Source organism: Salvelinus alpinus, chromosome 1 (genome assembly GCF_045679555.1).
Source record: "Salvelinus alpinus chromosome 1, SLU_Salpinus.1, whole genome shotgun sequence".
Classification (NCBI taxonomy): domain Eukaryota; kingdom Metazoa; phylum Chordata; class Actinopteri; order Salmoniformes; family Salmonidae; genus Salvelinus; species Salvelinus alpinus.
Window position 1 is genome coordinate 61,127,651 of NC_092086.1, and position 26,517 is coordinate 61,154,167.

Here is a 26,517-nt window from a genome sequence, read left to right on the forward strand (position 1 = left end):
CACAATTCAATGGCCACAATTTTGCTTATCCAGGGTGCATGTTGGAGACTTGGGACGTCTGTAAGACAATAGATTGGAAGTTTTTCCTAAACAGACACAATATGTAATGAATGATGACCGGTTCAAATCAGATCCCTTTTTGAAAATCAGTCACACAAGTCCAATGTAAAGTTTACCTTGTTCAGGGAAAAGTTACTTTGTCCAATTTTGGCAGGCTGGAGACAGGTTAGAGACCCGAAACAGTACTGCAACAGTCATAGTGTTGATGAATATCCAATTGTGACCATCAGATAAGCTACCCTATTGCTTTACTGATTCATTTTACAAAGAAAAATGAAAAAAGAATGTTGTTGTTTGATGTACCCCATAAAAAAGGCATGTTTTGCTCAAAGCTGTTTTGTCAAAGCTTCTAAGAAAACGGTGCAAAGTGTGATGAATTATTCAGCAGGGGCTATCGGTTTACTTTAGGTCGATTTCTCTGTTACCATGGTAGAAATGCATGCATTACTTACTGGTCCTGTAACTCCAAGAGTGAGGCAGTCTTTTTTAGACCTCTTCAAACTCTGAGGATTACTCTCTAGTAATCCATGAGGAAAAAATAGTGAGTCTAGTCTAGGCGGTTATGTTAAGCTTTGATTGAAAATAAGAAGGGGACTGCAAAGCACCTTTCTGGACCATGTAATCTACTACTGGGTTTTTCAATGGAGGAGACAATGTTGACACCGCCGGACGAAGAGAAGCCCCAGAAGCGGGTGAGGTTCCGCGTGGCTTCGGGGAACAGTGGTCAGGTGCTGAAGGAGATTTTTAAAGATAGGGGGCCATCTGACTCGTTGGATTCAGATTGTACCAGTAGTTCAGATGTGGACCGGGCCAGTACGCCTTCCACAAGTGGAGATGCTAACGGACATGGTTTTCTACATGGGTTTCTGGGCTCCGAGTTGGATGATAGCAAGAGCGAGCGGGATGATTTGCTCATGTATGCTGGGGCCTCAAAGGACAGAGCACCGATTAGCCACAAGCATGTCAACATCCTCAGCAAAAATGGGACTGTAAGGGGGGTCAAGCACAAAGTCAGTGCAGGTCAGGTCTTATTTGAAAACCTCCCTAATGCATGTGGGGTAAGTGATCTAGGTCACTTCAAGTATGATGAATATGTATTGTACATTTTCAGTGTTATCATAGTTCTCAGTTTTTACAGGTGTTTGAAGCTGGTGGACTAAAAACTAATATTACTTTAGGTTTAGGTTGGCTTCAAACAGTTGTAAAAACAATATTTTGATGGTACAATCATTATCTACACTATTCAGTGCTTGTTTTCTCACATAAAGTGACATTTGTAGTATTTTAGTGTAGTATTTTAGCAATCCACTAGATATTCCACGAGCTAACACAGCCACAAAGTCAGAACAGCTTTCACAGTTTGACAACAGATGCAGCTGTGATCAAATTAAGATCCTACATCTAGAGCTCCAGTTGGTGATAATGGAATGAGGCCTGTGAAAGGAGTAGATATAAAATATACAGAAAACCCTTAAATTGCTGATACTGGAGTGGTATGATGGGACTATATTCGTGGCTATATTAGTTTTGAATGGCCAATGCATGTTAAAGTGAGTTTTTCCCGCCTTTTTTTCTCCGTCAATACTAGGGCTGTGGCGGTCACGAAATTTCGTCACCCTGTGATTGTCAAGCAAATAACTGTTGGTCTCGTGGTAATTGACCGTTAATGAACATAAACATATTTAGCATCTCCAGGCTTCCACACATACCCTACAAGCCAATGATGCAGACCTTTGGAAAATGTACACTTTAAAAAGTTGAATAAATCCATATAATGGTGTAGACCTTACAGTGAAATGCTTACTTACAGGCTCTAACCAATAGTGCAAAAAAGGTATTAGGTGAACAATAGGTAAGTAAAGAAATAAAAACAACAGTGAAAAGACAGTGAAAAATAACAGTAGCGAGGTTATATACAGTAGCGAGGCTATAAAAGTAGCGAGGCTACATACAGACACCGGTTAGTCGGGCCAATTGAGGTAGTATGTCCATGAATGTATAGTTAAAGTAACTATGCATATATGATAAACAGAGAGTAGCAGCAGCGTAAAAATAGGGGTTGGGGGGGGGACACAATGCAAATAGTCTGGGTAGCCATTTGATTACCTGTTCAGGAGTCTTATGGCTTGGGGGTAAAAACTGTTGAGAAGCCTTTTTGTCCTAGACTTGGCACTCCGGTACCGCTTGCCATGCGGTAGTAGAGAGAACAGTCTATGACTGGGGTGGCTGGGGTCTTTGACAATTTTTAGGGCCTTCCTCTGACACCGCCTGGTATAGAGGTCCTGGATGGCAGGCAGCTTAGCCTCAGTGATGTACTGGGCCGTACGCACTACCCTCTGTAGTGCCTTGCGGTCGGAGGCCGAGCAATTGCCGTACCAGGCAGTGATGCAACCAGTCAGGATGCTCTCGATGTTGCAGCTGTAGAACCTTTTGAGGATCTGAGGACCCATGCCAAATCTTTTTAGTTTCCTGAGGGGGAATAGGCTTTGTCGTGCCCTCTTCACGACTGTCTTGGTGTGTTTGGACCATTCTAGTTTGTTGAAGATGTGGACACCAAGGAACTTGAAGCTCTCAACCTGTTCCACTACAGTCCCGTCAATGAGTATGGGGCGTGCTCGGTCTTCCTTTTCCTGTAGGCCACAATCATCTCCTTAGTCTTGGTTACGTTGAGGGATAGGTTGTTATCTGGCACCAACCGGCCAGGTCTCTGACTTCCTCCCTATAGGCTGTCTTGTTGTTGTCGGTGATCAAGCCTACCACTGTTGTGTCGTCTGCGAACTTAATGATGGTGTTGGAGTCGTGCCTGGCCATGCAGTCGTGGGTGAACAGGGAGTACAGGAGGGGATTGAGCACGCACCCCTGGGAGGCTCCAGTGTTGAGGATCAGCGTGGCAGATGTGTTGCTACCTACCCTAACCACCTGGGGGCGGCCCGTCAGGAAGTCCAGGATCCAGTTGCAGAGGGGGGTGTTTAGTCCCAGGATCCTTAGCTTAGTGATGAGCTTTGAGGTGTTGAACGCTGAGCTGTAGTCAATGAATAGCATTCTCACATAGGTGTTCCTTTTGTTCAGGTGGGAAAGGGCAGTGGGGAGTGCAATAGATATTTCATCATCTGTCGATCTGTTTGGGCGGTATGCAAATTGGAGTGGGTCTAGGGTTTCTGGGATAATGGTGTTGATGTGAGCCATTACCGGCCTTTCAAAGCACTTCATGGCTACAGATGTGAGTTCTACGGGTCTGTAGTCATTTAGGCAGGTTACCTCCATGTTCTTGGGCACAGGGACTATGGTGGTCTGCCTGAAACATGTTGGTATTACAGACTCAATCAGGGACATGTTGAATATAACACATTAGGTTACAAAGAAAAAACTTCATCATGTTTGAAATGCAAGAGAAAGGACATAATGTATTATTCCAGCCCAGGTCCAATTTAGATTTTGGCCACTAGATGGCAGCAGTGTATGTGCAAAGTTTTAGACTGGTCCAATGAACCATTGCATTTCTGTTCAAAATGTTGTATCAAGACTGTAAAAATGTGCCTAATTTGTTTATTAACTTCTCTGCGCTACGGATCCCTTTTACGGGATCATTTTCCTAAACAACCGCTGGCAGGGCGCAAAATATTACTAAAAATATTTATAATCATGCAATCACAAGTGAAATATACCAAAACACAGCTTAGCTTGTTGTTAATCCACCTATCATGTCAGATTTTGAAAATATGCTTTACAGAGAAAGAAATCCAAGCTTTTGTGAGTGTATCAATCAATGCTAGAACAGCTAGCCCCAAATTAGCATGGTCATGAAAGTCAGAAAAGCAATAAAATTAATCGCTTACCTTTGATAATCTTCGGATGTTTGCACTCACGAGACTCCCAGTTACACAATAAATGTTATTTTTGTTCGATAAATATGACTTTTATAACAAAAAAACTTCATTTGAGTTGCGCGTTATGTTCAGAAAACTACAGCCTCGTTCCGGTCCTGAAAGCCAGAAGAAAATTCCCAAACGTATCAGATTCAAAAATATTACTAAAAATATTTATAATCATGCAATCACAAGTGAAATATACCAAAACACAGCTTAGCTTGTTGTTAATCCACCTATCGTGTCAGATTTTGAAAATATGCTTTGCAACGAAAGCAATCTAAGCTTTTGTGAGTATATCAATCAATGCTAAAACAGCTAGCCTTATATTAGCTTGGTTAGCTTGGTCACGAAAGTCAGAAAAGCAATAAAATGAATCACTTACCTTTGATAATCTTCAGATGTTTGCACTCACGAGACTCCCAGTTACACAACAAATGTTATTTTTGTTCGATAAATATTACTTTTATAACAAAAAAACGCCATTTGGGTTGCGCGTTATGTTCAGAAAACCAAAGCCTCGTTCCGTTCGACGAAAATTCCAAAAAGTATCTGTAATGGTCGTAGAAACATGTAAAATGTTTTTAATAATCAATCCTCAGGTTGTTTTTAACAAACATAATCGATAATATTTCAACCGGACCGTAACCTACTCAATAAGAGAGAAAAAGGAAATGGAGCACAACTCTCGCGCGCAGGAACTATTCTGAGGACACTTGACTACATTTGAAAAATCTCGCTCATTTTTCAAAATAAAAGCCTGAAACTATGTCTAAAGCCTGGTCACAGCCTGAGGAAGCCATTGGAAAAGGAATCTGGTTGATACCCCTTTAAATGGAAGAAAGACGGGCCAGGAAACACAGATTAAAAATTTTAAAAATCACTTCCGGTTTAGATTTTCTCAGGTTTTCGCCTACAGAATCAGTTTTGTTCTACTCACAGACAATATTTTGACAGTTTTGGAAACTTTGGAGTGTTTTCTATCCTAATCTGTAAATTATATGCATATTCTACGATCTGGACCTGAGAAATAGTCTGTTTACCTTGGGAACGTTATTAAAAAAAAAAAAAAATCTGACCCCTAGCGTCAAGAGGTTAATAACTTTTCATGTTCAAAACTGTGCACTCTCCTCAAACAATAGCATGGTATTCTTTCACTGTAATAGCTACTGTACATTGGACAGTGCAGTTAGATTAACATAAATGTAAGCTTTCTGCCAATATCAGATATGTCTATATCCTGGGAAAATGTCTTGTTACTTACAACCTCATGCTAATCATATTAGCCTATGTTAGATCAACCGTCCCACCAATCCTGAAGAAGTTAAACTCATGGGTACACTAGCAATGGCTGCCAGTCTTGACTTCAATGGGAACTGCCATCTATGGATAATATGTCTATGGTTGGTTGCGGTTGACATTTTGCCTTTCGCAAATTTCCAAATACAATCGCGTGAAAAATGACCAGTTTGGAATGCTAATTCTGTCCTTACTAAATGTGTAATGTGTAAGGTATTTTAACATAAAAAAAATTACATAAAAAAACATTTGAATAATAAAATATTTGATCAGTCGTCTTCCATAAAATAAAATAAACTTTTTTATTTTATTTTACCTTTATTTAACCAGGTAAGCTAGTTGAAAACAAATTCTCATTTACAACAAAGTTAAATATGGAATAAACAAGCGTACAGTCAATAACACAAAAGAAAAAAAGAAAGTCTATATACAGTGTGTGCAAATGGAGGAGGTAGGCAATAAATAGGCCATAGTAGCAAAGTAATTACAATTTAGCAGATTATACCACTGATAAGTGATAAATGAGCAGATGATGATGTGCAAGTCGAGATACTGGTGTGCAAAAGAGCAGAAAAGTAAATAAAAACAATATGGGGATGAGGTAGGTAGATTGGGTCGGCTATTTACAGATGGACTATGTACAGCAGCTGCTCAGATAGCTGATGTTTAAAGTTAGTGAGGGAAATATAAGTCTCCAGCTTCAGTGATTTTTGCAATTCGTTTCAGTCACTGGCAGCAGAGAACTGGAAGGAAAGGCGGCCAAAGCCGGTGTTGGCTTTGGGGATGATCAGTGAGATATACCTGCTGGAGCGCGTGCTACGGGTGGGTGTTGTTATCGTGACCAGTGAGATGAGATAAGGTGGAGCTTTACCTAGCATAGACCTATAGATGACCTGAAGCCAGTGGGTCTGGCGAAGAATATGTAGCGAGGGCCAGCCGACTAGAGCATACAGGTCGCAGTGGTGGGTGGTATAAGGGGCTTTGGTAACAAAATGGATGGCACTGTGATAGACTGCATCCAGTTTGCTGAGTAGAGTATTGGAAGATATTTTGTAGATGACATCGCGGAAGTCGAGGATCGGTAGGATAGTCAGTTTTACAAGGGTAAGTTTGGCGGCGTGAGTGAAGGAGGCTTTGTTGCGAAATAGAAAGCCGATTTGATTTTGGATTGGAGATGTTTAACTTCTAGTTGCACACAATCCCGGATCCGGGAGCACCCCCATCAGTAAAAAAGCTGACTAGCATAGCCTAGCATAGCGTCACAAGTAAATACTAGCATCTAAATATCATTAAATCACAAGTCCAAGACACCAGATGAAAGATACACATCTTGTGAATCCAGCCATCATTTCTGATTTTTAAAATGTTTTACAGGGAAGACACAATATGTAAATCTATTAGCTAACCACGATAGCAAAAGACACAACTTTTTTTTCCCACCATTTTTTTCCTGCATAGGTAGCTATCACAATTTCGACCAAATAAAGATATAAATGGCCACTAACCAAGAAACAACTTCATCAGATGACAGTCTGATAACATATTTATTGTATAGCATATGTTTTGTTCGAAAAATGTGCATATTTCAGGTATAAATCATAGTTTACCATTGCAGCCACCATCACAACTCTCACCAAAGCAACTAGAATAACTACAGAGACCAACGTGAATTACCTAAATACTCATCATAAAACATTTATGAAAAATACACAGCGTACAGCAAATGAAAGACAAAGATCTTGTGAATCCAGCCAATATTTCAGATTTTTTAAGTGTTTTACAGCAAAAACACAATATAGCATTATATTAGCTTACTACAATAGCGAACCACACAACAGCATTGATTCAAGCCAACAATAGCGATAACGAATAAACCAGCAAAAGATATTAATTTTTTCACTAACCTTCTCAAACTTCTTCAGATGACAGTCCTATAACATCATATTACACAATACATATAGAGTTTGTTCGAAAATGTGCATATTTAGCGGCACAAATCGTGGTTATACAATGAGAAAAGTGACCAACTAAACACATACAAAAATAACATAAAACAGGTCAGGAACGTGACAACGTTTTACAACCAAGCAACGATTCTTTTGGACAAAGGACACCTTGCCCAAGATTCTGATGGAAGCTCGTCCAAAAGTAAGAGCTATTTATGATGTTATTCCGTATTTATGTGGAAAAATGTAAACGGATTTGTCCGCCATTATTGCGGCACTAGTCTGGCTGTAACGCACACTGTATGTCTAGTAACGTTAATTTTAAAAATCTAACTCAGCGGTTGCATTAATAACTAATGCATCTTTCATTTGCTGTCCAACCTGTATTTTTTAGTCAAGTTTACGATTATTTATTGATTAGATTAGGTGCCTTTCCAAGATGGCGCCGGCCAGAATGCATGACCTGTTGCCACTGATCACATTGTATAACCACGATTTGTGCTGCTAAATATGCACATTTTCGAACAAAACCTATATGCATTGTGTAATATGATGTTACAGGACTGTCATCTGATGAAGTTTATCAAGGTTAGTCAAATTATATATCTTTTGCTGGATTGTTACGATCGCTAACCTTTGCTGCTGGTAAATGCGGTTGTGTTTCTGGCTATTGTGGTAAGCTAATATAATGCTATATTGTGTTTTCGCTGTAAAACACTTAAAAAATCTGACATATTGGCTGGATTCACAAGATGTTGGGCTTTCATTTGCTGTACGCTGTGTATTTTTCAGAAATGTTTTATGATGAGTAATTAGGTATTTGACGTTGGTCTCTGTAATTATTCTGCCTGCATCGACGCTATTTCAGATTGCAGCTGCAATGTAGAACTGTGATTTATACCTGAAATATGCACATTTTTCTAACAAAACATATGCTATACAATAAATATGTTATCAGACTGTCATCTGATGAAGTTTTTTCTTGGTTAGTGACTATTTATATCTTTATTTGGTCGAATTAGTGATGGCTACCTATGCAGGAAAAAAATGGTGGAAAAAAAAAAGTTGTGTCTTTTGCTATGGTGGTTAGCGAATAGAAATACATATTGTGTCTTCCCTGTAAAACATTTAAAAAATCGGAAATGATGGCTGGATTCACAAGATCTGTATCTTTCATTTGGTGTCTTGGACTTGTGATTTCATGAACATTTTATTATATGATATCCCAGCTTTAGGCTAGGCTATGCTAGTCAGCTTTTTTGATGGGGGGATCCTGGATCCGGGTTTGTGACTCGTTAGAGGTTAAAAATCATACAATGTGATTTTCTGGAATTTTGTTTTAGATTCCGTCTCTCACAGTTGAAGTGTACCTATGATAAAAATTACAGACCTCTATATGCTTTGTAAGTAGGAAAACCTGCAAAATCGGCAGTGTATCAAATACTTGTTCTCCCCACTGTATATCATACACACACACACATTTTTGTAATAATGACAATTGCAACAATACTGAATGAACAATGAACACTTTTATTTTAACTTAATATAATACATAAATACACACACACACAGCTCTGAAGTGACAATGATACTGAAGAGTCTGCTTAGGAGACAAATACTCTCAACTGTTTGAATAAAAATAGAGTTTAAGTTACCTGTGATGAATGTTGAAAACAAAAACTGTAATTTCTATATGCAGGAAATCCTATTTTAATAATGGGCATGGTAAGAATTGACGACCAGGTCGAGTCATAATTCTCATGACACCTTCTAGCAAAATCTGAAAGCGGTTCCTTCATTTATTCCATAGGATATTTTTTAGATTCACTTAAAATAAGGTCTGTGTTTCGTGAAGGCTCACACCACCTTGCCAATTTTATAACTGTGTAGATATCCATAGGACAAGGTAACTCTGATCAATATTGGCTAAATATAAGCGAAGATCATTATTTTTGTAGAGTGGATTTATAAAAATATATTGACAAACGTTACCTTATCCTAGTGAGATTTACACGGGTATCAAAACGCCGAGGCGGTTTAAGCCTGCACGGACCTTATTTGAAGTAGATCAAGACATTCTCTATGGAAGACATGAACGGTAAAATAACGAAGGAACCCCTTTCAAGTTCAGCCGCAAGTTATTACAGGAATTATAACGCGTCGACTATTTCTCTCTAAACCATATACCTTTGACTAATCCGGAAACTATCACCTCGAAAACAAAACGTTTATTCCGTTCCATATTTTATCTAACGGGTGGCATCCATGAGTCTAAATATTCCTGTTACATTGCACAACCTTCAATGTTATGTCATAATTACGTAATATTCTGGCAAATTAGATCGCAAAGAGCCAGGCGGCCCAAAATGTTGCATATACCCTGACTCTGCGTGCAATGAACGCAAGAGAAATGACACAATTTCACCTGGTTAATATTGCCTGCTAACCTGGATTTACTTTAGCTAAATATGCAGGTTTAAAAATATATACTTGTGTATTGATTTTAAGAAAGGCATTGATGTTTATGGTTAAGTACACATTGGAGCAATGACAGTCATTGATTGATTGTTTTTTATAAGATAAGTTTAATGCTAGCTAGCAACTTACCTTAGCTTACTGCATTCGCGTAACAGGCAGGCTCCTCGTGGAGTGCAATGTAATCAGGTGTTAGAGCATTGGACTAGTTAACTGTAAGGTTGCAAGATTGGATCCCCCGAGCTGACAAGGTTAACAATCTGTCGTTCTGCCTCGTTCAGGGCCGTCATTGAAAATAAGAATGTGTTCTTAACTGACTTGCCTAGTTAAATAAAGATTAAATAAAGGTGTAAAAAAAATATAAAAAAATAGGCAAATCGGCGCACAAAAATACCGATTTCCGATTGTTACGAAAACTTGAAATCGGCCCTAATTAATCGGCCATTCCGATTAATCGGTCGACCTCTAGTCTGGACGTACAGTATTTGTTTGTCTCTTCACAGTCCCCGCTGTTCCATAAGGTGTATTTTTTATCTGTTTTTAAATCTGATTCTACTGCATCAGTTACCTGATGTGGAATAGAGTCCCATGTAGCCATGGCTCTATGTAGTACTGTGCGCCTCACATAGTCTGTTCTGGACTTGGGGACTGTAAAGAGACCTCTGGTGGCATGTCTTGTGGGGTATGTATGGGTGTCCGAGCTGCGTCCTAGTAGTTTAACCAGACACCTCGGTTCATTCAGCCTGTCAACACTTCTTACAAAAACAAGTTGTGATGAAGTCAATCTCTCCTCCACTTTGAGCTATGAGAGATTGACATGCATATTATTAATGTTAGCTCTCTGTGTACATTAAGAGCCAGCCGTGCTGCCCTGTTCTGAGCCAATTGTAATTTTCCTAAGTCCCTCTTTGTGGCACCTGAACACACGACGGAACAGTAGTCCAGGTGCGACAAAACCAGGGCCTGTAGGACCTGCCTTGTTGATAGTGTTGTTAAAAGGCATAGCCACACTTTATTATAGACAGACTTCTCCCCATCTTAGCTTATGTTGTATCATTATGTTTTGACCATGACAGTTTACAATCCAGGGTTACCTAAAGCTATTTTAGTCATCTCAACATACTCAATTTCCACATTTTATATCACAATATTTAGTTGAGGTTTAGGGTTTAGTGAATGATCTGTCCCAAATACAATGCTTTTAGTTTTGGAAATATTTAGGACTAACTTATTCCTTGCCACCCATTCTAAAACGAACTGAAGCTCTTTGTTAAGTGTTCAATAGACACACTGGCTTTACTTTAAGCCAGTGGAATGAATGTTAGTAAATATTGAAACAGCTGCCCTAGGGAATGACTGATTCTACCTGGATTATGTTGGAGAGGCTTCCATTAAAGAACACCCTTTGTGTTCTGTTAGACAGGTAACTCTTTATCCACCATAACGTTTTTCCAGCAGCAGACTATGATCCATAATATCAAAAGCAGCACTGAAGTATAACAAAAGAGCCCCCACAATATTTTTATCATCAATTTCTCTCAGCCAATCATCAGTCATTTGTGTAAGTGCTGTGCCCTGTGGAATGCCCTTCCCTATAAGCGTGCTGAAAGTCTGTTGCCAATTTTTTTTCTGTAAAATAGCATTGTATCTAGTCAAACGCTATTTTTTCCAGAAGTTTACTGTTTGGATGGCTATTTGAGCCAGTAAAGTTTTTATTATTCTTAGGTAGCGGAATTACTTTTTCGTCCCTCCAGGGCTGAGGGCAGACACTTCCCAGTAGGTTTAAACTGAAGATATGGCAAATAGGAGTGGCAATATCATTCGCTATTATCCTCAGTCATTTTCCATCCAAGTTGTCAGACCCCGTTGGTTAGTCATTGTTGATAGACAACAATCATTTTTTTCACCTTTTCCACACTCACTTTGCAGAATTCAAAAATGGCAATGCTTGTCTTTCATAATTTGGTCAGTTATACTTGGATGTGTAGTGCCAGCGTTTGTTGCTGGCATGTCATGCCTAAGTTTGCTAATCTTGCCAATGAACAAATCATTAAAGTATTTGGCAATATCAGTGAGTTTTGTGATGAATGAGCCATCTGATTCAATGGATGATGGAGCCGAGTTTGCCAAAATTTCATTTAAGGTGTTCCAAAGCTTTTAACTATCATTCTTTATATAATGTATCTTTGTTTCATTGTATAGTTTCTTATACTTTTTATTCAGTTTAGTCACATGATTTCTCAAGTTGCAGTACGTTTGCCAATCGGTTGTGCAGACAGACTTATTTGCCATTCCTTTTGCCTCATCCCTCTCAACCATACAATTTGTCAATTCCTCGTCAATCCAAGGGGATATAACAGTTTTTATAGTCATTTTCTTAATGGGTGCATGCTTATTTGTAACTGGAATAAGCAATTTCATCATCAACATAAGAATCACTAGAAAACATATTGTATGACCTCTTTTACACTATAGTAAGCCCTGCCTTTGGAACTTTGTTTTTCCTAGATATGGCTACTATTTTGTGATCACTACATCTGATGGATCTGGATACTGCTTTAAAGCAAATTTCTGCAGAATTAGTAAAGATCTGATTAATACATGTTGATGATTGCATTCCTGTGCTGTTTGTAGCTACTCTGGTAGGTTGACTGATAACCTGTACCAGTTTGCAAGCTCTGGTCATAATGTATTAAAAAAAAATCACGACAGCTGTGATGGAAAGTTTCAGTACAACTTTATAAATGTTGACAGATAATTTGTTAGTTAGACATGGTGGGATCTTTTGTGTCGGTAAAATGAACTATGCGAGAAATGGCGGTGGAAAAGTCTTTATGCTCAAATTCTGATGTAATAACCATCATTTCGAAGTAAACCGAGTCACGCGGTGATATGGGAAACCATACAGTTTATTAGGCTACAGATTAAATATCTTATGATGAACTTCACAGGATGATGAAAATGCACTGTGATCTTGATGCTCCTTTCCAATAAATATCGAGGGTCTGATTCTGGTGACATAATGATCGATGCTTGACTGCCATTTGACAAATAGAAATATCCATAATAATCTCATCATCAAGACTAGCCTTCTCACAGCTGTTGGCTAGAGCGCACGTGCCAAGACCAGAGTAGGCACATTTGCTATTTAGTTCAAAATGCGATGGAAACACATTGAACTTTAGATTTGTATTCAGTACATGAAAACTTAAGCAAAAAAGTATATTTGTGTGCGCTACGCCATCACGCACTGCTGTCGTAGGGGAGGGAGAGAGAGGGGAAATGAGAGACCAGTGCATATGAGATAAATGACCAGTGAGAGTTGAGATAAAGAAAGACCACACACATACACATCCACACAAATCAAAATAAAATACAATTCTATTTGTCACATGCGCCAAATACAACCTTACCGTTAAATGCTTACTTACAAGCCCTTAACCAACAATACAGTTCAAGAAAAAGAGTTTAAAAAATATTTACTAAATAAACTAAAGTAAAAAAAATATATGTATATAATAATTAAACACATGAAAATGACATAACAATAACGAGGCTATATACAGGGGGTACCGGTACCGAGGCAATGTGCGAGGGTACAGGTTAGTCGAGGTAATTTGTAAAGTGACTATGCATAGATAATAAACAGCAAGTAGCAGGGGGGTCGGGGGGGTTCAATGTAAATAGTCCGGGTGGCCATTTGATTAGTTGTTCAGCAGTCTTATGGCTTGGGGGTAGAAGCTGTTAAGAAGCCTTTTGGTCCTAGAATTGGCACTCAGGTAATGCTTGCTGTGTGGCAGCAGAGAGAATAGTCTATGACGGGTGACTGGAGTCTTTAACACTCTGACACCACCTGGTATATAGGTCCTGGGTGTCAGGAAGCTTGGCCCCAGTGATGTAATGGGCCATACGCACTACCATCTGTAGCGCCTTACGGTCAGTTGCCGAGTAGTTGCCATACACACCCTCCTAGTAACAGTCTGACTGCAGGTGTAGCCTACCTCTCCCCTGGACTTCCTGATGGGCTGCCCCCAGGTGGTGAGGGTAGGCAACAACACATCCGCCAAGGCAGCAGCTACACTTCCTTGGGTTCAGCAAAATTAAGGCAGTTATATACAATTTTTTAAACATTACAATACATTGCAAAACATATTTCACAACACATTAAGTGTGTGCAATCAGCCCACTAATCTACTACCACATATTTACAACACAAAATCCATGCGTACGTGTCTGTATGTTATCATGTGTGTGGGAATACGTGTGTCTGTGCCAGTGTGTGTGTCTCTTCACAGTACCCACTGTTCCATAAGGTGTCACTCTTGATCCACAATATAGGAGGGGATGTGAAGCCACAACACATCTTTTTCCAGCAGCAGATTATGATTGATAATGTAAAAGGCTGCACTAAAGTAAAACAAAACAGCTCCCACAATCTTTTCATAAATTTCTCTCAGCTGATCATCAGTCATTTGTGTAAGTACTTAGTCATTTGTGTAAGTACGTAGTCATTTGTGTGAGTACTTAGTCATTTGTGTGAGTACTTAGTCATTTGTGTAAGTACTTAGTCATTTGTGTAAGTACTTAGTCATTTGTGTAAGTACTTAGTCATTTGTGTAAGTACTTAGTCATTTGTGTAAGTACTTAGTCATTTGTGTAAGTACTTAGTCATTTTGTGTAAGTAATTAGTCATTTTGTGTAAGTACTTAGTCATTTGTGTAAGTACTTAGTCATGTGTGTATGTACTTAGTCATTTGTATACGTACTTAGTCATTTGTGTAAGTACTTAGTCATTTGTGTAAGTACTTAGTCATTTGTGTAAGTACTTAGTCATTTGTGTGAGTACTTAGTCATTTGTGTTGGCACATAGATAAAGACAGGTTTCCAGTAGAACATCATGCTATTACAATATTGAGAAAAGGCTAAATGTACAACAACAAAATATTCTGTACTTACTTTGATCGGGGTTGTACTGTTTTGGCAGATTACAGGTGGATATTCTTGATCTATTTCTATATATATATATTTTTTATGTCAGATGAGGTATGGTATGACTGCCAGAAAAAATGTACACTTTGTAAATTATAGACACTTAATCATAGGACTGGATGGTTTAAAATACTAACGTTGATTAGCTAGTTAGCTAGTTATTCTGCTCATCAAAGCCTATTGTAATAGTAAGTAAACTCGGCTGTTTACAGCTAGCGTTAGTCAACTAAATAGGAGTCGTAGCTAGGTAAGACTTGAATGTCTCTCTGATTGGTAAATAACTGGCTAGGACCTAAACATGTTCACGGACAGGAAAAACTATTAACGTTATTGGTAACGTCAGCTAACAGGATAGCTTCTTTGCTCCAGCAGCTAGCTAACGATCAATGTTCAAACATTACTTAACCTAGCTAGCTATCTAGCTAATTTAGCTGACAATCGTTAGCTTGCTAGGTGGCTAGCTAGTACCTACCTCAACATATACTGTTGCTAGACACAAACAGAACGATGCATAGAATGATCTGCAGGAAAAGGCACACAAGGAAACTTTTAACCAAGGTCACGTTAGCTAGCTAACATTAACAAAGTCATTTCCCAGTGACAGTTTCAACAAACAAAGCAACAACTTTTACCTCAAATAATTATTGCCTTAGCATAATAGCTAGTTAGCTATTTCAGTATTGTTAAAGGAATTTTGATTCCTGTTTATTAACCAATTCAATTAAAACACTCTGCCCATAAATAAGAATTTGTAAGATAATTATCAGCATAAAATGGACAGATACCAGTCTTAAAATCAATCAATCAATCACTAGCGTTTATTCTCGAGAGTACTGATCATAATACATTTTACATCAGGTTATATAATAAAGATGATGTCATAGGTTTTAATGTCCAACCTCCTCTCGGATACAATGGCAATACAGTTCGAGTTCTCATTACTGTCTGCCACCTGTTCAACTATCTACAACCAACTCAAGGTCTTTCCCCTCCCTGGGTAGAGACATCATTCTAGCCTGTCTGAAGATAAACCCATTCTTTCTAACAAGGAACACATAACATTCAACATTTATGAGTTATAATTCTAAGTCAAATGTATACATATTTTAGTCATTAAACACAAAAATCCCGTAACATATGACTAAATATTATGACTAAATATTATACCTTTAATCGTACTTATAGTTTTATTAGAAATATTAAAAAGCACAATTCTATTTTTATTAGAAATATTTCTTGTTTTCCAAATACAACCTAAATCAACCACAACATATTACACTACATCAACATATGTATTGTATATTATATATATATATATGTATTGTATATTGTATATATTGTATATATATATACATCAGAATCATAAAAAGCATCAACACAAGATGAGAACTAATATTTATAATGTCTCAAAGTAGCCGGATCCATCCTCGGTCTGGGAACCAGTATTCATCCTCCCACTGGTCAGAACTTGGAATCGGTTCATATCCTTATCATCAATATTGTCCTTGATTTCTCCAGAGTCCTGGAAATGAGACCTTTCACACCCAGAATCAAACAGCATTCACACAGAATCAAAACACTCATACAGGTGAAATTGGCCCACGACACCGTGATTATGACAATTTTCCATTCCCCAAACATACTGTCTCATCCATTTTTAAGAGAATTATCGACCCCAAAGTTTTCTGCCAATTCGTGAGCTAAGGTGGTTAAACCAATCACTAGGTCACTGATCCGTCTAGAGCCGTGTCTCTATCTGTTCTATTTGATTAGCTAGAATGTCATCCATTATTATCCTAGGAACCCAACTCTAGGAAGAATATCTTGACGTAATTTTTTAGTTACCATACTCGTGTCCGCCAAGTAAGTTGGGAACGCTATATATATATAAAAAAAAAATGTTTATTATTATTATCTGATAGGCCACATCTGATAGGCCACATCCTATCCTAGACCATCCCCCCTTTTATACTTGGCTCCGCCCTTGTATCAATCCTGGATCAACATAACAATTCTCTGTTAAGTGTTTTATTTACTTTAAAAGTTATCAGTGCTTTCCCTTAGTTCCTGAAACCAACTAAGTTTTTCATTCCCTCTGTCTCCCCTCAGTAACCGTGACCCAGTCTGTGCCACTCCTATCTCTCTGCTCTGCTCTGCTCGCACCCACCCTTCTAAGTTCTGTGTAATGGTACGGCTTATCTCGGGACGCATTCCACTGATTATACTGGGCCTTGAGTCCCTTCACTGCCTGTAGCTTGGTCCCAAACATTAACTAAGTGTCTCTCTGTTATCTGAACCCATGGAATTACAAACCAAACAAAAAAATGTCTATGGTGGCAATTTCTAAAGTCCTTACATAGGTTAAATAAGGTTATCTCGATCCTGTCAATAATCCTGAATCACCACAGATAGCTCGCCACTTTATACTTATTCACACTATGATCGAATGAGGCCAAAACGAATGCTAACCATAGACATTTGCTTTCTGCACTAATGAGATATCTCCTTCAGGAGCCCACTGTATTTTATCTAAACAATAACATGAACCTCCATAAGTTGACCAATGGTGCCCTCTAGTGACTTTTCATCCTCCACCAACACCCACAAGATCAACCTTATACCACCTCAGAAGTCATCAGCCATACCACCACTTCAAAGAAGTGTTATTTATTATTTTATACAAAATAAAGAACCCTTTATCTAAAAAAATAACGTATTTATGAAAAATCAGAAAACAAAACTTTAAATATTCCATATGCGAGTGTGTCCCTTTAAAATAAAACACTCCCAGCCAGCCATACCAGTTTGCGGGCCGTTCATTGTTCCCCATAATGAAAACAAATAATGTTTAGAATACGTTTACTTCTTGTTCGAATTCCCTGGTGTTACCTAACCAAAAACCAATAACTTTTAGCCACTTTTGAAAAGTGACTCAAAGCTATAATGCACGCATTTTCCCTCTAAATTACACAACCAATTTTCTCTGTCATAATTTGATACGGCCACACCCGGTGGGGAAAGTACAAATTGTATCCCGTTCCTCCTATAATACCCAATGCAAAATTCAACGTTGGGGTTAATATACGGATTTGCCAATCATTATCAAATGTTGAATAGACAGGTTTAGTAATTTTATCAAATAGATTAGTATAGTTCAAATCAAGATATGCGTTTACATATACATTCACACTGTTGCTCTCTTTAATTAAAAAACTCCTCTACTATAGTATTTATTACTAAATGGAATTAACAATCCCCAATATAAGAATTCTTATCAAATATCTATTCAAATTAATCACAGTCACAACATCATTGCCTGGTTGCAAAAGTGCATCGTGAGTTATGTCAACAACTAGCGCTCAACCGGTGTTCAGAACGCAGCAAGTCAAGATGCTCTCAATGGTGCAGCTGTATAACTGTTTGAGGTTGAGGGCCCATGCCAAATCTTTTAAAAGCTTGATGTAGTCATTGCATGCTAGAAATATTGGACCAAATACTACATTTTTTACTAAATTTAATACACTATAAGTGAATTTGTCCAAATACTTATGACACCTTCAAATCGAGGGACTAGATACATAAAGTGCATTCATATCTAACTGGTAAAACAGATATGTATGAAAATACTGTTAAATAAAAGGTGAGATTCTATACTGTCACCTCATAAAACATTTGATGTACAATCCAAAACGCTGGAGTAGAGCGACAAATTAAATGTTTTAACTTCACTGTCCAAATAAATACTGTATGTAGGGGAGAGTATAAGGTTGATCACATACAGTATCTAATTTCCTTTTTTGTGTGTTTTCCTTACAAGCCCGAGTTGACACTAGAATTTGGGCGGGTAGTGATCTACACCACCAGCTTTCGAGTAGTAAGGACCACGTTTGAGCGGTGTGAGTTGGTCCGGAAGATCTTTTCAAACCACAGGGTCAAGTTTCTGGAAAAGAACATAGCCCTGGACTGTGAGTATGGGAAGGACCTGGAGGAACGATGCAAGCGTGTGGGCGAACCTCCCTCTCTACCAGTCGTGTTCATCGAGGGACACTATCTCGGGGTCAGAGATGGTCACTTGGTCATACAGTTCATTTTACAATTCCTGGGCCTGTATTCATAAAACATCTCAGACTAGGAGTGCTGATTTAGAATCAGTATGGTCTTTTATATCATAATGAATAAGATTACATGTACAGAGGGACCTGATACATCACTCCTACACTGAGACACTTTATGAATTATGTTGACATTTGAAATGACAAACGTCCTATTGTGAAACATTATAGCATGTTTTACCATTTAAAAGAAATGTACAATCCATCTCAGTGCTTGATTTGGGTAGTAGCTCACTGCAGCTGAGTACCGGCACGTCAAATTTTCAATTGTTTGAGTTCCTGCACCTCTTATAGAAGTATTAGCTTCTAACCCGGCACAGCCAGAAGAGGACTGGCCACCCCTCATAGCCTGGTTCCTCTCTAGGTTTCTTCCTAGGTTTTGGCCTTTCTAGGGAGTTTTTCCTAGCCGCCGTGCTTCTACACCTGCATTGCTTGCTGTTTGGGGTTTTAGGCTGGGTTTCTGTACAGCACTTCGAGATATTAGCTGATGTACGAAGGGCTATATAAAATAAAATAAACTTGATATTAGCTCAAAAGTATAAACAGTACCGACACGCAAAATTTGTACCGGCCCCTATTTCGGTCCAAGTCAAGCACTGATCCACCTTGATCCTATCGAAGTGTTATGAATATATTAGCTATGAAATTATCAAAGGTCTAGTACTGATATGATGCATCTTACACTATGATAATAACTTTACAGGGTGCTGAGAAAATATTGGACATGAATGAATCAGGAGAACTTCAGGATCGTCTGGCCAAAATTGAGGTAATTTTTAATCAACTATCACCAAACAGAGACAATATATTCAGTAATAACACAGTTATTAACAAATTCAATGTCATGTTTCAACTGATGCCTCTGACGCCTCAAATTACAAAAATACTCCAATATGTTTGCAATTAAATATGATTAAAATAAACAGAAATGAAACACAGGATAGGAAAATAGTATTGATCATTCTGATATACCATATAGGCCTACTCGCCGACAGTGATATGGCATCAATAATACATCAGTGAACTGACAAATGATGAATGGGCATCGATAATGGAAAGCTTGTTATTGATTCTGCATCCAACACATTTGTTCACACACTGGTGTGAGGGTCATATCAAAAATTGAGGTTGTGTGAACTGAAGTGTTTCAAACAGAGCAAAGACACTGACAGACATACTACTGTGAAAACGTTTTTGAAAGAGAGCAACCCGGCTCTATGTATTTTACTGGTTTGTGACTCATTGACACCGCCCCCGGTTAGAGGGGAATAAAGCAGACCAAGAGTTACCCCCACAGGAACTTTACAGTGGCTTGCAAAATAATTCACCCTCCTTGGCATTGTTCCTATTTTATTGCCTTACAACCTGGAATAAAAATAGATTTTTTGGGGGGGTTTGTAATCATTTGATTTACTCAACATGCCTACCACTTTGAAAATCCAAAATATTTTTTCTTGTGAAACAAACAAGAAATAAGACAAAAAAACTGAAAACTTAAGCGTGCATAACTATTCACCCCCACAAAGTCAATACTTTGTAGAGACACCTTTTGCAGCAATTACAGCTGCAAGTCTCTTGTCTCTACAAGCTTGACACATCTAGCCACTGGGATTGTTGCCCATTCTTCAAGGCAAAACTGCTCCAGCTCCTTCAAGTTGGATGGGTTCCGCTGGTGTACAGCAATCTTTAAGTCATACCACAGATTCTCAATTGGATTGAGGTCTGGACTTTGACTTGGCCATTCCAGGACATTTAAACGTTTACCCTTAAACCACTCGAGTGTTGGTTTAGCAGTATGCTTAGGGTCATTGTTCTGCTGGAAGGTGAACCTCCGTCCCAGTCTCAAATCTCTGGAAGACAAACAGGTTTCCCTCAAGAATTTCCCTGTATTTAGCACCATCCATCATTCCTTCAATTTTGACCAGTTTCTCAGTCCCTGCCGATGAAAAACATCCCCACAGCATGATGCTGCCACCACCATGCTTCACTATGGGGATGGTGTTCTTGGGTGATGAGAGGTTTTGGGTTTGAGCCAGACATAGCGATTTCCTTGATGGCCAAAAAGCAAATTTTTTGTCTCATCTGACCAGAGTACATTCTTCCATATGTTTGGTTAGTCACCCACATGCCTTTTGGCAAACACCAAACATGTTTGCTTATTTGTTTCTTTAAGCAATGGCTTTTTTCTGGCCACTCTTCTGTAAAGCCCAGCTCTGTGGAGTGTAGGGCTTAATGTGGTCCTATGGACAGATACTCCAATCTCCGCTGTGGAGCTTTGCAGCTCCTTCAGGGTTATCTTTGGTCTCTTTGTTGCCTCTCTGATTAATGCCCCCTGGTCCGTGAGTTTTGGTGGGCAGCCCTCTCTTGGCAGATTTGTTGTGGTGTCATATAATGGATTTAATGGTGCTCCGTGAGATGTTCAAAGTTTCTGATATTTTTTTATAACCCAACCCTGATCTGTACTTATCCACAACTTTTCCCCTCTGTTTGGAGAGCTTCTTGGTCTTCATGGTGCCACTTCCTTGGTGGTGCCCCTTGCTTTGTGGTGTTGCAGACTCTGGGGACTTTCAGAACAGGTAAAAAGAGCTGACATATAAAAAGACTTAAAAAGAACCGTGAGGAGTGATGTTGAGTGAATTACAAGGATGATACTGGCAAACAAAAACCATCACAATAGTCAATAACCATACATCTTCTAAGAGAAACTTTAAGGATGATGGATTGGAAGTTTACAGTTACCGTTATATACTGAGATCACGTGACAGATCATGTCCCACTTAAATAAAGTCCACCTGTGTGCAATCCAACTAATTATGTGACTTCTGAAGGTAATTGGTTGCACCAGAGCTTGTGTAGCGGCTTCATAGCAAAGGGGGTGAATACATATACAGTGGGGAGAACAAGTATTTGATACACTGCCGATTTTGCCGATTTTCCTACTTACAAAGCATGTAGAGGTCTGTAATTTTTATCATAGGTACACTTCAACTGTGAGAGAAGGAATCTAAAACAAAAATCCAGAAAATCACATTGTATGATTTTTAAGTAATTCATTTGCATTTTATTGCATGACATAAGTATTTGATCACCTACCAACCAGTAAGAATTCCGGCTCTCACAGATCTGTTAGTTTTTCTTTAAGAAGCCCTCCTGTTCTCCACTCATTACCTGTATTAACTGCACCTGTTTGAACTCGTTACCTGTATAAAAGACACCTGTCCACACACTCAATCAAACAGACTCCAACCTCTCCACAATGGCCAAGACCAGAGAGCTGTGTAAGGACATCAGGGATAAAATTGTAGACCTGCACAAGGCTGGGATGGGCTACAGGACAATAGGCAAGCAGCTTGGTGAGAAGGCAACAACTGTTGGCGCAATTATTAGAAAATAGAAGAAAATAGAAGAAGTTCAAGATGATGGTCAATCACCCTCGGTCTGGGGCTCCATGCAAGATCTCACCTCGTGGGGCATCAATGATCATGAGGAAGGTGAGGGATCAGCCCAGAACTACACGGCAGGACCTGGTCAATGACCTGAAGAGAGCTGGGACCACAGTCTCAAAGAAAACCATTAGTAACACACTACGCCGTCATGGATTAAAATCCTGCAGCGCACACAAGGTCCCCCTGCTCAAGCAGGCGCATGTCCAGGCCCGTCTGAAGTTTGCCAATGACCATCTGGATGATCCAGAGGAGGAATGGGAGAAGGTCATGTGGTCTGATGATTCAAAAATAGAGCTTTTTGGTCTAAACTCCACTCGCCGTGTTTGGAGGAAGAAGAAGGATGAGTACAACCCCAAGAACACCATCCCAACCGTGAAGCATGGAGGTGGAAACATCATTCTTTGGGGATGCTTTTCTGCAAAGGGGACAGGACGACTGCACCGTATTAAGGGGAGGATGGATGGGGCCATGTATTGCGAGATCTTAGCCAACAACCTCCTTCCCTCAGTAAGAGCATTGATGATGGGTCGTGGCTGGGTCTTCCAGCATGACAACGACCCGAAACACACAGCCAGGGCAACTAAGGAGTGGCTCCGTAAGAAGTATCTCAAGGTCCTGGAGTGGCCTAGCCAGTCTCCAGACCTGAACCCAATAGAAAATCTTTGGAGGGAGCTGAAAGTCCGTATTGCCCAGCGACAGCCCCGAAACCTGAAGGATCTGGAGAAGGTCTGTATGGAGGAGTGGGCCAAAATCCCTGCTGCAGTGTGTGCAAACCTGGTCAAGAACTACAGGAAACGTATGATCTCTGTAATTGCAAACAAAGGATTCTGTACCAAATATTAAGTTCTGCTTTTCTGATGTATCAAATACTTATGTCATGCAATAAAATGCTAATTAATTACTTAAAAATCATACAATGTGATTTTCGGGATTTTTGTTTTAGATTCCGTCTCTCACAGTTGAAGTGTACCTATGATAAAAATTACAGACCTCTACATGCTTTGTAAGTAGGAAAATCTGCAAAATCGGCAGTGTATCAAATACTTGTTCTCCCCACTGTATATGCACCACTTTTCCGTTTTAAATTTTTCATTTTTTTTTAAACAAGTAATTTTTTAAATTTCACTTCACCAATTTGGACTATTTTTGTGTATGTCCATTACATGAAATCAAAATCAAAATCAATTTAAATTACAGGTTGTAAATGCAACAAAATAGGAAAAACGCCAAGGGGGATGAATACTTTCGCAAGACACTGTATTTAAACCCACTGAGGAAGATGGACATGGGAATGAAGAGTGGTAAAAGTAGTGGTTCTGTTGAAGGAAATGAAAGGCAATGAATATACTGTACATATTATATCACAAGAGCAGTAATAAAGGACTGTATAAATTAGATATAATCCCTGAACTAACTATTTAGAACAATATATACATGTCACAAAACTCACAACACACACCATCCCACAAGTCCAGAGATATGAGTGAATTGTTGATGGGCAGAGACAGAGATGCTGCTTGAGGGAGACTGCAAGTATTGTGTCACCTGTATAGGTCAAGAGGATGGGCAGATGTCCGGCCCCCTAGTAACATCCCTAGCAACGTATCGTGGCACAGGTCACACAGGTCAGGGAGAGTCTGAGAGGAAGGTTTATGGTACCCCCTAGACTCTCAGGCTCCAAGTGTGGGGGATGGGGAGTGGAATGTGCAGCTCAGGGTTGTGAGGTCACCGGCAGGGAATTCGTAACACCTTTCCTATCAGGGAAAATAAGAGCAGAATACAAGGCCATGTTGACAAGCTTTCAAAGTAAAAAGCCCAATTAGGCATACAACGATGCACATAAACCCTTACATACACTACAGAACTATGCTAATTAGCTTTCAATTCAGCCAGTGGCATGACTTGTGTCATGGAATTATTGTAATCAAAAGGAGACTTAAAAATTTCTTCAAAACAATCAAACTTTATTATTTAATTACTGCAGTAATGGAGCTTGTCAACGAACCTTCCATAGGTGATTTGTTGAGAGCCCAACGAGCGGATTTGAGCCTTAGCATTTTATACCAAAGTCCATCCTCCTGTATGTTCATGACAAACAACAGATGTATGTTGTTTGTCACTAATATGAATGGGTCACTAATAATTCACAGCAGACATCTGCTGTAAAGACTATTCTCATTGTGTAGAGACCAGGATCTGGCCCCCCAACTCCATACTGGAGCCATCTCCCCCTGGTACCCCAGTACAGACACATTAACTCATTAGGCTTATCACCCAAAGACATAGTAAATCTTCTGTCAGTGTTAAATATCCCAGAGGCCCAATTTCAGTTCACACAGACACAATAGAGTTATAAGAACCCTCTATTCCGTTGCATAAACCAACCATTTGATGCAATTACAGTATTATAACAATTTTGCTCTCACAATGATTGTTTGTGTGTGTGTGTGTGTTTTCCCCCAGAGGGTACAGCACCCCCACACCTGCCAGACCTGTGGGGGCTTTGCCTTCGTCCCGTGCCCCATGTGCCATGGTAGCAAGTTGTCAGTTTTCCGCAACTGCTTCACAGAGTCGTTCAAAGCCCTGAAGTGCACCTGGTGCAACGAGAATGGCCTGCAGCCCTGTTCCAGCTGCAGCCAATGATGACTAAGTGCCTGATCGAAATATCCCCCTTCCCCAGGCCCTTCACCAAGGCCACACAATGTATGGTGTCCATATTAGGACAGCCTCAGTCTCACTAGGACTTGTTTGTATTTCTGGCTGTCCTAATATGGACACTGTACGGATTGGACTGTGTCAGAGATAAGACTTGATTTTTCACACCATGGTTTATCCTCCATGGGAGATTGTCAATAAAATTGTGTTTTCAAGAAAATATAAGTCTTTAAATGGGTTTTTATCTGTGGCACATGTACACTTAGTTGATCAATTACACATTTTAAGTTAGAATTTTCCTTCATGATATGACATTTTCATCAGCCTGTCCTAAAATGTATCAAGCTGAAAAGCGCTTTCCTTACAGTCATAAAATAGAGGAGGTAGTAAAATCAAATTCCAGTTTAATATTAATATAAATATAATAATAATATACATTGGAAATGTGTGCATAGAAACAATGGAAGCATACGATTCCATAGACATAGGATGTCAGGCATCAGGACCACTGAGTAACCAAGCTTACTGTTAGGCAGCTTAATAATGTGTATGTCACCAACAGATGTATACTAGTTAGGTTCCCATTAAATTATTCAAGCCACAGAAAGGACTTTGATTGCAACTCCATCTCTTACCCTGAGCATAAAGAAGAGGGACCCATTTACAGAGTTGTGTCTTTGAGACTTGTGTGCACCACACTGCTTTGAGGACACTTTCTTTATACATCAATAACACCTTGCAACTCAATAGCAGATTTTAAAAAGCCAGTATTAAACTTGCATGTTTAGAGTAACACACTGTGAGACAGGTGGTACCTTTTAATCTCCACTTCTGTTGAGTCTGTACTTTTTGGGATGGGTGTCATCACTCTCAGTCCAGCTGACATCTAGTGGCAAATAAATGGAGAAAAGCATCTCCGCGGCGAGGAGCTCTCTACGCTGTCATAGCCCTGCACAATGCTGCTTGAACATGACTCTACAAGGCAGCACTGTAGAGAAGCTAAAAGCAACCAGCAAGGCACATCCCTTTCACTCTCAACACGACTTTAATAGATGCCACACTGACTGCTAATAATTTTTTTCCTATTCGACAACGGCTCATGTTATGTCTGATACGTTCAGTGGGATGTGTAGCATAATCCGATTTATTTAATAGATTCTTAATCACAATCTAAGATTGTGGAATAATGGACGGACATTGGGTCGTGGAGATGAAAGAAACCCAATAGCCGATAACCGATCACGGTCTATTGCGCCCCCATCTGTAGGTTAGATCTTGGAGAGAAAAACGGTGAATAAAAATTCTAACAATGCATTGGCCATATCATTAGCCTATCCAATCTACTATACACAACAGTTTGTTGGTGGCGTTGCTATAGGCCTACCATATGTTGATAACAGTTGATTATCTCAGAGTGCGCGCCTCTGGTTAATTCCTACAGGTTTGCAATACATGATATGATATGTCATCATGCTGTTTTATAGGCGCTGTTAATCCCACATTAAAAACACATTATATTACCTAAGGGAGACAAGGAGACATGAAAGAAAATGACAAGATGGGCAGAAGCACAACTGACTTGGGAATGGCATGACATTGATGCGCGCCCACTCTCAAAGACTGGTTAAATATGTTACACGACATTCAATAACAAAAAACCTTGAATGTC

The 26,517-nt window shown here is 39.3% G+C and overlaps 2 protein-coding genes across 2 annotated transcripts in view; one reads left to right on the top strand and one right to left on the bottom strand.

The window, feature by feature from the left end:
- The first annotated feature begins 701 nt into the window (after positions 1-701).
- On the top strand, positions 702-25,068 carry LOC139582635 (glutaredoxin domain-containing cysteine-rich protein 1-like). Its single transcript, XM_071412802.1, has 4 exons — positions 702-1,118; positions 18,453-18,692; positions 19,451-19,516; positions 24,657-25,068. Exons 1-4 carry the CDS (start codon positions 702-704, stop codon positions 24,834-24,836), a joined length of 903 nt encoding a protein of 300 aa, XP_071268903.1. The 3' UTR covers positions 24,837-25,068.
- The window catches only part of LOC139582641 (ras-related protein Rab-28-like), a 48,758-nt gene continuing 45,703 nt past the window's right edge, over positions 23,463-26,517 (bottom strand). Inside the window, exon 7 of the mRNA XM_071412833.1 lies at positions 23,463-23,947. Coding sequence (XP_071268934.1) covers positions 23,864-23,947 — 84 coding nt within the window. The 3' untranslated portion in view covers positions 23,463-23,863. The remainder of the gene's footprint in view (positions 23,948-26,517) is intronic.

Coding starts and splice junctions, on each gene's coding strand:
- LOC139582635 (XM_071412802.1), top strand. CDS start 702: ATGGAGGAGACAATGTTGACACCGCCGGACGAAGAGAAGCCCCAGAAG. Junction 1,119..18,452: donor ACCTCCCTAATGCATGTGGG/GTAAGTGATCTA, acceptor TTTCCTTACAAG/CCCGAGTTGACACTAGAATT. Junction 19,517..24,656: donor ATCGTCTGGCCAAAATTGAG/GTAATTTTTAAT, acceptor GTTTTCCCCCAG/AGGGTACAGCACCCCCACAC.